Consider the following 12,369-nt stretch of genomic DNA (forward strand, 5'->3'; position numbering starts at 1 on the left):
CCGTGGGGCGACCGTTGGCCGTTAGCGACTCCTGTGGCGGGCCGGGCGCAGTGCACGCTAACCAAGGTTGCCAGGTGCACGGTGTTTCCTCCGACACATTGGTGCAGCTGGCTTACGGGTTGGATGCGCGCTGTGTTAAGAAGCAGCGCGGCTTGGTTGTGTTGTGTATCGGAGGACGCATGACTTTCAACCTTCGTCTCTCCCGAGCCCGTACGGGAGTTGTAGCGATGAGACAAGATAGTAGCTACTAACAATTGGATACCAAGAAATTGGGGTAAAAAAACATCTAATGTATTATTGTATTTATAAAATGTATCATTCATTTGGCATAATTGTTCTGCCTAATCAGATTCTTCTCACACTCATACATCCGCTCTTACCGATTTCTTCTTGAGGAAGTCCAAGGCCGTCTGAATGTTACCCCTGTGCTGGAAAAACCCGTGGCCCTTCTCCCGTTTCTGTGGGGGAAACAAAAAATCAACATGTTCCCTGAATCCCAAAACAACCTGTAGCCGCGACCCTGAGTGAATCAGTCCCGAATTAGAGGGAAAGATCGGTTGCGCTCCAGGCCGAATACATTGCAGTCGTGCAACGTGGATCAACAAATGATTGCATACCAGTTCATCTACTACACAGTCAGGCACCGATTGTTATATTATATGATATGGTTAGCTGATATCACCTATCCCGGAAGGGTAAGTGCAGTATAACTGCAGTATGTTTCAGATACTAAGTCCAAAATGACATTTTACTGCTGTAATTTTGCAGTGTAACTGCTGTTATTAGAGTGCAGTATAACTGCAGTTCAACTACAGTACACTGCAGTTATTCTGAAATTACTGCGTCCAAAATACCACAGTCGACTGCAGTTAGTGCACTTTTAAAACTGCCTTTTTTAGTAAGGGTGAGATCTGGCAGGCGACTGCAACATAGCCAGCCTGGAACTCAGACAATAATATATTCAATTTAGCAGACACTTTCATCCAAAGCAACTTAGTCATGAGTGAATACATTTCCCTATGGCTGGCCCCAGTGGGAATCAAACCCACAATCATGGTGTTGCAATTGCTATGCTCTACCAACTGAGCCATACAGGGCCAGTGAAAGTCAGTAGTGCTACAGCCTCTCAGGACTGTTACTAGATGTCCCTTGTGGTGTAAGGGCTACCTTCTTGTCCACTTTACCATGTAAGATGACTTCATGAATTGTACTGTAAGCTGCCAGGTCTCCCTCAAAAAAAGGGATCCCTTATTTCAAGGTTACATTTATAAAATGTATAAATAAAATAATACAAATTTGCTATCACTGTATTTTGGATAGTCCAAATACTGTCAATGGTTTGTAGATGTTCAACTGTCATTTCAACTAACTATCCACTAACTAGGAATGTGCTTCTTTCCCTTTCAAGATGATTTGATATATATCTAGTTCCATGGGCTCCGACACGATACAGGAATGATACATTTCAGTTTGAAAGGATTTGATGCGATATGGTCGCTGCCCATATTGTTGCATAATGCAGAAATTACACGAGAGTTCAGGAGCCTTGCTTTAAGAAAGTTACTATTTTCACTGTAGTGTCCAAAACGTCTTTCAAGCTGTCAGACATTCCCTTGACAGCAAGAGCCTCTCCGTGGATGCTGCAGTGTACCCAAGTGGCATCGGGAGCAACTGCTTGCACACGCCTACCACTCCACTATGTCTCCCTGTCATGGCTTTTGCGCTATCAGTACAGATACCAACACATCTTGACCGCCAAAGTCCATTTGATGTCACAAAGCTGTCCAATAATTTAAAAATATCCTCTCATGTTGTCCTGGTTTCCATTGACCCCCCATAAACGTAACGGACATATACCAGGAGCTGTGCCAGGCCCACCAGGTCTGTTGACTCATCCGCTGTAACGCATATAAATCACTAGCTTGTATGTGAAGCAGTAATTGTTTCAAAACATCTCCTGCCATGTCACTGATGCGTCGTGAAACAGCGTTGTTTGATGAAGGCATTGTCTGTGTATTTTTTGGGCCTTTTCCCCCAGCATTGTCCCAGCCATATCCACGGCAGCAGGAAGAATTAAGTCCTCCACAATAGTATGGGGTTTGCCTGTCCTCGCCACTCGGTAGCTCACCATATAAAGACGGTTCTAGACCTTTCTTATTAATGGCATCTGATGGTTTTATACGTCTTAATATTCAAAAGACGTCTTTATTCTCGCTCAAAAAACTCCCGTGGCTCATTTTTCAAATTGTCATGTTTCGTTTCTAAATGTCTGCGCAAGAGTGAAGGTTTCCTGCGCGAGAAAAACGGTTAATATGATTGGATGTTAATCATTTGACTAGGCTACCTGTATTTGACATGTGTTGTTATTTCACTGAACGTTGGTTAAATGGTAGTGAAACAAGGCTACTCATGCGAGAAAATAACCTCACCCAAATGTATTGTTGTGAAAAAAAATGTACTGTTTGAAAATGTGAAGAAAGAATTACCTAGCAAATTACATTGGTTGTCACTCACTAATAAAGCCTCATATTGCACAAGCCATTTAACAAACATTTGAATGCTGAAGGTGACGTGTAGATGTGCCAGATCAGGAATAGGCCTACCTCTCATTGGTCAGCGCAAGCAATTTTACTAGGCTACTGATATTGCCTAGGGTTGTTTGATCTGCAAAATAACATGTCAATCAATGAGTGTCAACATAATTACACGCTTAGTTCGACACTGAAGAAGAGGACACAGTTGTCACAAAAGAAGAAAGGTATTTTCGGAGGGTAGAAAGAAAGTAATTTTAGCAAAGAATGTTACTGAACCAGCCATTTATAATGTTTGAATCTATTTTCTGATTGATGCATGCTACATTTGGATCGGTTTGGGGTCCCGCAGAGAGATGCACTTGTATCTTAAACATTTGAAACGAGCACCGATGGGTATTGGTGAATCGTTACATCCCTACCACTAACCCCAACCTTAACCCTAAGCCTGACCCCTATCCTAAACCTAAACTTAACCCTTTCATGGGGGGTCACTCACCATGCGCTGGCCGCTCATCACCTCGAGCAGGTCAAGGAGGCGAGCGCCATCTCTAAGGTCAGAGAACAGGTCCAGCACTGTTGTGGGAGGGCTCCTCTGGGACAACACAAAGAACAACATCTCTATTATAATCCATGAGGTACTGTAACTCATATGATGACTTGGGTGGATAGACAACTTCATGATCATTGTTAGCTAGGCTCAGATTGGCTGATTCGAAATATTACAAGAGATGCTGAAAACCCACTACCTCTTCATGCTATTCAAACTTTTTATAAACACATCAATGAACCTACATGATATCATATTGGAGCAAATGATATTTATTGCACAGTGAAGTGAAGGGGGGGGTTGTATTAGAAACTGGTTACCAACGTATTTAGAGCAGTAAAACTAAATATTTTGTCATACTAGTGGTATACAGTCTGATACCATGACTTTCAGCCAATCAGCATTCAGGGCTAGAACCACCCCGTTTATAATTCTATACAAGCTACAGAAAAGTTTAAATCAGTGAAGATGCCTTGAGTATATAGGTCTTGTTACAGAGGTAATAAGATATAATAGACCACAGGTTATCACTTTTATAATGAGAGACTGAAGTAGTTGGAATCTGGTGCTGAGCAACGTGAATGTGGGAGGGGCGGTGGGAAGCGGGGTCGGCTCACCTTACAACCTGCTAGCCTGCTCCACTGCCCAGGCTCTATTAATACTTTAGCCCCCTGTCGTACAACCTCCCCCTTCACTTCACTGTGCAATGAGTCAGCATTTGTCTAGTAGTGCTAATGTCCTAATGAGCCCGTCACAACAGTGAAGGCAAGTCACAGAGCTCCGTGCAGTGAGAGATTTAACAACTTCTCCCCAGAGGCGCGACTCGTTCAAAATATATATATATATATTTTAAGGAGTTGCGCCTCTGGGGAGAAGTTATATATATATACAGTGCCTTGCGAAAGTATTTGGCCCCCTTGAACTTTGCGACCTTTTGCCACATTTCAGGCTTCAAACATAAAGATAGAAAACTGTATTTTTTTGTGAAGAATCAACAACAAGTGGGACACAATCATGAAGTGGAACGACATTTATTGGATATTTCAAACGTTTTTAACAAATCAAAAACTGAACAATTGGGCGTGCAAAATTATTCAGCCCCTTTACTTTCAGTGCAGCAAACTCAGAACAGAAGTTCAGTGAGGATCTCTGAATGATCCAATGTTGACCTAAATGACTAATGATGATAAATACAATCCACCTGTGTGTAATCAAGTCTCTGTATAAATGCCTACAAACCTGACTGAGTTATACCAGCTCTGTCAGGAGGAATGGGCCAAAAGTCAACCAACTTATTGTGGAAGGCCACCCGAAACATTTGACTCAAGTTAAACAATTCAAAGGCAATGCTACCAAATACTAATTGAGTGAATGTACACTTCGGACCCACTGGGAATGTGATGAAAGAAATAGCTGAAATAAATAATTCTCTCTGCTATTATTCTGACATTTCACATTCTTAAAATAAAGTGGTGATCCTAACTGACCTAAAACAGGGATTTTTTTTACAAGGATTAAATGTCAGGAATTGTGAAAAACTAAGTTTAAATGTATTTGGCTAAGGTGTATGTAAAGTTCAGACTTCAATTGCATGTGATGTAATGTTGCTATACAGTTTAGACTGATGTTGCCTGACACAAGCACGCATGCACAGACACACACACACACACACACACACACACACACACACACACATTGGACTTTCCATCTTTAGACTCACCTTAGATAGTTGAGCATTGATCCAGTTGGTGAAGGTTCTCTTCTGAATCTGTTCTTGCTCCACTATTGGGAAAAGAAAGGTGCTACATTACATAACCTGCATCACAAATGGCACCCTATTTATAGTGCAGTACTTTTTACAAGACCCATAAGACTCTGGTCAAAAGTAGTGCGGTATGTAGGGAATAGGGTGCCATTTGGGATACATACAATGGGTGGTACAATTGGTGGCTAGAGAATACATTGGCCCAAGAGTCAAGAATCATTTGAAATTAGTTATTTGTTCCAACATAGAAGAAAAGGGTCAATATTGCAGAAATATATTAATAAATAGCATAAATTTACTGTGTTACAGTATGTCTTGTTCACACTTCGAGTGTGATGCGTACATCAGTGAAATCACTATGAACATGAATGAATCAGTCAGAAATTCTCCAATGCATATGATGCATGCAATATCCATATAACTTTCACAGAAATAGACTGAAAAACACACATGAAAGCTCTTTAGACAACTGCTACCCAAATTGGTATGCGACCATTCAGGCTACACTTACCAAAGTCAGAGTATTCAGGGACCTCTATCTCCATTTCAGATTGTTGACCCTCCATTCTTAAGCCACCCAGTGGATCATGACCAGATACAAAACTGCACTCGGTCTGTCTGTCTCTCTCTTCTCTGCCTCGCTCCTTGAGTATCAGAGTATGATGACCAGACACGAAACTCCACTTACAACTCAAAATATCTCTCTCTCTCTCTCTCTCACTCCTGCTCTCTCTCCCTCTCTCTCTCTCTCCCTCCCTCTCTTTCTCTGTGGTTGCCGACAGGTTATCTTCAGACCATTCCTTACAGTGGAGCAAGGTTTCTTCCTGTGCTAATTAAGGATAGCTAGAGACAGCTTTGGGTCTGGGATCTGGCCAAGGTGTTCATGATACATGACGGGACAGGATCCAAAAAAATGTAAAGACACACACACCACCCACACGCACACCCACACCCACATCGGCAAAAAGGGTTGACAGGGCCAAAAGACTGCACCACTTAGTGCTACATGACAGGACAGGCTCCAAGACAGCTTTCTCTCGCTCTCTCACGCAGACGCAGACACACAAATCAAATCAAGATTCATTTATACAGCACATTTCAGACTTGGAATGCAATGCAATGTGCTTCACGGGAAAAACTAATATTACTACACAACAAACATATGAGGATAAAAAACAAAATAATAAGAATAAAAACTGAAATACTAAATATATCCACAGTTTCGGCACCCCTCAGGTTCTCTAGCAGGCTATTCCAGAGTCAGGGAGCAAAGTAACTAAAGGCTGCCTCTCCATACCTCTTGGTCCTAGGCTTTGGGATAGTTAAAAGGCCAGTACCAGGGGACCTGAGGACCCACTGGGTATATAAATGAAAAGCATGTCTGACATGTATTGGGGTGTACAATCACGGATTGATTTAAAAACCAATAGAAGAATCTTAAAATGAATTCTTAAACTCACAGGCAGTCAGTGCAGAAAACTTCAAACCAGTATGTTTTGCCAATGGCTTTCTTGGGTAGACCAGACAGGAGAGCATTACAGTAGTCAAGCCTCTCTGTAGCAGTCTGAGAGAGAAACGGCCGCACCTTGGCAATGTTCCTCAGGTGGTAAAAGCTATTTTGGTCACATTCCTAACGTGCAATTTGAAATTAAGTTCAGAATCTAAAATAACACCTTTATTGCCCGTGAATTAAAATGTGCGGCCAGATTCTCTCTCTGTGGTTTGGCTCCAACAATAAGTACCTCGGTCTTGTCTTGATTTCGCTGGAGGAAGTTGTGAGCCATCCAAGTATTTAAATCACTAATACGGTCTAATAATTTATCCGTAGAGCTAAAATCCTCTGGTGACACAGAAATGTACATTTTGCTTAAGAATGGAAGGTTGGAGATTGGCTGAAAATATCTAAGAGCTGAAGAATCTAGAACACTTTTCTTCAGAAAGGGTTTCACCATAGCAGTTTTCTTAGTGCAGTGGGGAAAGTGCCTGTGAACAGGGAGTGATTAACAATAGCTCGCAATTCTTCAGAAATGCAATTAAAAACTGTTTTGTAGAAGGTGGAGGGAATATGTTCAAGAAGGCAGGTAGAATGCTTAAGTTGTGATATCACTTTCCTGAGCACGTCTGTATCAACCAGGGAAAATCCATAGTAGATCCATAGTGCCTTTGCGTGGTAGGCTAGGACACATATCAAACTTCTCATCAGGTCTTACTTGACTGATACCCAGCCTAACGTGTGTTCTTTTATCTCTGAAATATGTCGCAAACTCATCCCATTTAGATGTGGAGGAAAGTTCACATACATTTGCGGGGGTAGGATTTATCAGGCCACCAATGGCCGAGAAGAGTGCTGTCAAGTTATACTGATCAAGTTAGACAAATGAGCCTGTCTGTCACGCCCTGACTGTAGATTGCTTTGTATGTTTCTATTTTTAGTTTGGTCAGGATATGATGTGGGTGGGTATTCTGTTTTGTTCTATGTTTGTATTTCTATGTGTTTGGCCTGGTATGGTTCCCAATCAGAGGCAGCTGGCAATCATTGTCTCTGATTGAGAACCATACTTAGGCAGCCTTGTTTCGCCCTTGAGTTGTGGGTAGTTGTTTTCTGTATCACCTGACAGAACTGTTTCGGTCTCGTTATTCCTCGTTGTTATTTTGTTTCGAGTTCAGTTTTGATTAAATTTACAACATGAACACTTACCATGCTGCACCTTGGTCCTCTCCTTCTTCCACCTACGACGATCGGTACACCGTCTGGCATTTCAAATTGCCTTGTTATGCAGTACCAGTGAAAGTTTAGACACACCTATTTCAAGGGATTTTCTTTATTTTTACTATTTTCTACATTGTAAAATAATAGAACACATCAAAACTATGAAATAACTCATACGGAATCATGCTCTTTATTTTTTGAAACTTTTAAACTGCATTATTGGTTAGGGCTTGTAAGCATTTAACTGTAACCTGTTGTATTTGGTGCATGTAACACATAACATTTTATTTGATGTAGTAACCAAAAAAGTGTTAAACAAATCTAAATACATTTTAGATTTTATATTCTTCAAAGTAGTCACCCTTTGCCGTGATGACAGCTTGCACACTCTTGGCATTCTCTCAATCAGCTTCAGGAGTTCCCACATATGCTGAGCACTTGTTAGATGCTTTTCCATCAGTCTGCAGTCCAACTAATCCCAAATCATCTCAATTGGGTTGAGGTTGGGTGATTGTGGATGCCAGGTTTTCTGATGCAACATATTCCATCACTCTCCTTCTTTGTCAAACAGCCCTTACACAGCCTGGAGGTGTGTTTTGGGTCATTGTCCTATAGAAAAACAAATGATAGTCCCACTAAGCGCAAACCACATTGGATCGCTGCAAAATGTTGTGGTACCCATACTGGTCAAGTGTGTCTTGAATTCTAAATAAATCGCAGACAGTGTCACCAGCAAAGCACACCCACACTCCTCCTCTTCCATGCTTCCCAGTGGGAACCACACAAACAGAGATAATCTGTTCACCTACTTTGCGTCTCACATAGACACAGCTGTTGGAACCAAAAATCTGAAATTTGCACTCATCAGACCAAAGGACAGATTTCCACAGGTCTAATGTCAATTTCTCGTGTTTCTTGGCCCAAGCAAGTCTCTTGTTCTTATTGGTGTCCTTTAGTAGTGGTTTCTTTGCAGCAATTCGACCATGGAGGCCTGATTCACTCAGTCTCCTCTGAACAATTGATGTTGAGATGTGTCTGTTACTTGAACTCTGTGAAGCATTTATTTGTGCTGCAATTTCCGAGGCTGGTAACTGTAATGAACTTACCATCTGCAGCAGAGGTAACTCTGGATCTTCCTTTCCTGTGGCGATCCTCATGAGAGCTAGTTTCATCATAGCGCTTGATGTTTTTTGGTATACCACCCCTACCTTGTCACAACGCAACTGCTTGACTCAAATGCATAAAATGTTTTACTTTTTGTGAGGCACACCTGTTAATTGAAATGCATTCCAGGTGACTACCTCATGAAGCTGGTTGAAAGAATGCCAAGAGCGTGCAAAGCTGTCATCAAGGCAGAAGGTGGCTACTTTGAAGAATCTCAAATATTATTTGATTTGTTTAACACTGTTTTTGTTAACTACATGATTCCATATGTGTTATTTAATAGTGTTGATGTCTTCACTATTTTTCTACAATGTAAAAAAAATTAAGAAAACCCCTTGAATGAGTAGGTATGTCCAAACCTTTGACTGGTACTGTATATGTCAAGTTGCTCTCTCAGAATATCATTATGGACCTTTGACTTTTCCCACTTCCGCTCTGCCTTTCTGCAATTTCTCTTTAATTTATTAGTTTCCTCACTCATCCTAGACTCCGCGATATGATGTAGATGCAGTATGTAAATAGCATAGTGGGTACAACTTTTCAGCTGCTATGGTGCCCTGGCTACCACACTGTGAACATGGTGAAGCGAACCTGTGCACATGCGCAGATAATGTGTGTGCCCGTGTCAGAGTGAAGTCTTCCATCTCGCTCATCTCAATACCTGCTGTGCTGCTCATGGCAATGAGACCGAGTCTAACCTTTAACTTCAGTTCCACTCCATTAACAACCAGACATTTTTCAGACCCAGCAACTCAACACTTTGAGCTTTAATTGCGTCAACAACAGCCATTAACCTTTCGAGCCATCCAACCATTATTAGCAAACGTTCAGTTGTTTGACCCTGGCACAACATTGCATGGGAAACTCAAGAGTGTATAACTCATAGTGCAGATCTGTAAATATAGCTTGTAAAGAGACAAGTTATTTCTCAGTCAGAGTGTTTGTCTAAGAAAGCGAAGTATTACAATGGCACTCTTGCTTGTTTGTATAAAGCCGGTTATGGCAGATACTCCAGTGTTTTGCCTGTTTTACAGGTTTGATGTTAAATCAGTTGAAGTTGCTGCTAGATACTGACCTACGGTCATTTTCACGTTTTTACCCCCTGGAGGAGTGTAATCTGATCCTAGCTCTGTGTAGGTCCTTAAGGGCAACTTCTACCCAGATCGGGAAAGGGCCTAATTTGCAGTGCCTGAACCTGGGGTGTATTCACAAGGTATACATCTTCACGGAAGCCCTGAGATATTGAAATTCAATATGCAGAATGAAGTGTTGCATCATGTGGAATGATCTCCAAAAGTCCTTCAAGTTGGTGGATTTGGTGCCGATAGGGAAATTCAGTCGGATGTTAGAGGGCCATTTTACTGAAGAATGTGTTTTGCTTTTCATGTATTGTGTATATAGATATGCATTGTGTCATTGTTGTATTATGTAATTGTTGTTTATTGATGTGTTTATTGCTGTTTGACAGGTCATCATTTGAAATAAGAATTTGTTGTTAATTGACTTACCTGTATAAAAAAAATGAAATGAATATTAAGTGGCATCACCTTAGACACAAAGATTATCTTAGACACAACTGTGACTCAGAATGACTATCCCCACACACCGACCACCTTGTGGTCATAGCAAATACCTCATAGCCTGGCAACCATGTGCCAGGGAGTAGTGTCTGCTTTGGCCGAGTCCAGACCACACAGAAGAGTTCAACTGAGCCAACCCATCATCCCTAGGCACTGAACTAATTGGATAGGTATTAGTAATATGGTAGTAGCTCCACTTTTCTCACTGAGGTGTAATATTCTCCATATTATCCAATCCTCTCAGATTTACACAAGTGCCAAGGGGGAATTAAATCATGTTTGTCAGGTAAGGGCAACTTTGATGGGGGTGAAGGCCACAACAAAAACTGAAATCATCATGAGGGGCCGCAGTTGCTATCGGGTCTGCGTACCCACATCCATACCAGGATAACAAGTTTAGATAGCTGGTCGCTAAACTAACTTAGCAATCTAAAAAATGTTAGCTGACATGGGCTAATTGACTGACTATCAGTGACTGACATAACCAGAGAGAACTGCTGATGCACAACCAAATTTCGAAATTGCACCTTGTGTATTCTACTATTCTATCTCGCAACAGTAGGTTGAGTCCCTGACTGAGGTTTTTTTTGGGGAGGGGGGGGGGGGGGGGTTGATTCGAGGGCCTTCCCTGATGTAGGTCAATCTATACAAAATAAGAAGTTAATCCAATCCCAAGCAAATTATGCACATTTACAATGAACAAAAATATACATTGCATTCAGAAAGTATTTAGACCCCTTAACTTTTTCCACATTTTATGTTACAGCCTTATTCAAAAATGTATTAAAATGAAAACATGTCCTCATCAATCTACACACAAAGTCTACATAATGACAAAGCAAAAACAGGTTTAGACATTTTTGCAAATTTATTAAAAATGTGAAATTAGAACGTATTTACGTAAGTATTCAGTATTCATATCCCTTTGATATGAGATTAAAAAATGAGCTCACGTGCTCTTGTTTCCATTGATCATTCTTGAGATATTTCTACAACCTGATTGAAGTTTACCTGTGGTAAATTCAATTATTGATGGACATGATTTGGAAAGGCACACACACCTGTCTATATAAAAGGTCCCACAGTTGACAGTGCATGTCAGAGCAAAAACCAAGCCAAGAGGTTGAAGAAATTGTCCGTAGAACTCCGAAACAGGATTGTGTCGAAGGACAGATCTGGGGAAGGGTACCAAGAACACAGTGGCCTCCATCATTCTTAAATGGAAGAAGTTTGGAACCACCAAGATTCTTCCTAGTGCTGGCCGCCCAGCCAAACTGAGCAATCCGGGGAGAAGGGTCTTAGCCAAGGACCCGATAGTCACTGACAGAGCTCCAGCATTCATCTGTAGAGATGAGAGAACTTTCCAGAAGGATAGAAATCTCTGAAGCACTCCACCAATCAGTCATTTATGGTAGAGTGGCCAGACAGATTCCCCTCCTCAGTAAAAGGTACATGTCAGCCTGCTTGGAGTTTGCCAAAAGGCACCGAAAGGACTCTTAGACCATGAGAAACAAGATTGAACTCTTTGGACTCAATGCCAAGCATCACATCTGGAGGAAACCTGGCACCATCCCTACGGTGAAGCATGGTGGTAGCAGCCTCATGGGAGACTAGTCAGGATCGAGGGAAAGATGAACGGATCAAAGTACAGAGAGATGCTTGATGAAAACCTAATCCAGAGTACTCAGGACCTCAGACTGAACCCTGAACCTAATCAAACATCTCTGGAGAGACCTGAAAATAGCTGTGCAGCAACATTCCCCATCCAACCTGACAGAGCTTGAGGGGATCTGCAGAGAAGAATGAGAGAAACTCCCCAAATGCAGGCGTGCCAAGCTTCATGCCGAAGAAGAATCGAGACTGTAATCACTGCCAAAGGCTCTTCAACAAAGTACTGAGTAAAGGGTTAAAATTATTTCATTTTTTATTTTTAATACATTTGCAAACATTTCTAAAAAACTGTTTTTGCTTTGTCCTTATGGGGTATTGTGTGTAGATTGATGAGGGGGGGTGAACAATTTTATAATAACAGATAACACATAACAAAATGTGTAAAAAGTGAAGGGGGT

General features: G+C 41.4%; 1 protein-coding gene across 1 annotated transcript in view; it reads right to left on the reverse strand.

Annotated features, from left to right (window-relative positions):
* The window catches only part of syne2a (spectrin repeat containing, nuclear envelope 2a), a gene marked incomplete at its 3' end in the record, with an annotated part of 64,956 nt that overhangs the window by 26,215 nt on the left and 26,372 nt on the right, over nucleotides 1–12,369 (reverse strand). Inside the window, exons 3-5 of the mRNA XM_035792725.2 lie at nucleotides 4,802–4,863; nucleotides 3,031–3,126; nucleotides 381–458 (exon numbers count right to left, since the gene is read on the reverse strand). Of these exons, the coding sequence (XP_035648618.2) occupies nucleotides 381–458; nucleotides 3,031–3,126; nucleotides 4,802–4,863 (236 nt within the window). The remainder of the gene's footprint in view (nucleotides 1–380; nucleotides 459–3,030; nucleotides 3,127–4,801; nucleotides 4,864–12,369) is intronic.

Source organism: Oncorhynchus keta, chromosome 19 (assembly GCF_023373465.1).
Source record: "Oncorhynchus keta strain PuntledgeMale-10-30-2019 chromosome 19, Oket_V2, whole genome shotgun sequence".
In the NCBI taxonomy this organism is placed as follows: Eukaryota; Metazoa; Chordata; class Actinopteri; order Salmoniformes; family Salmonidae; genus Oncorhynchus; species Oncorhynchus keta.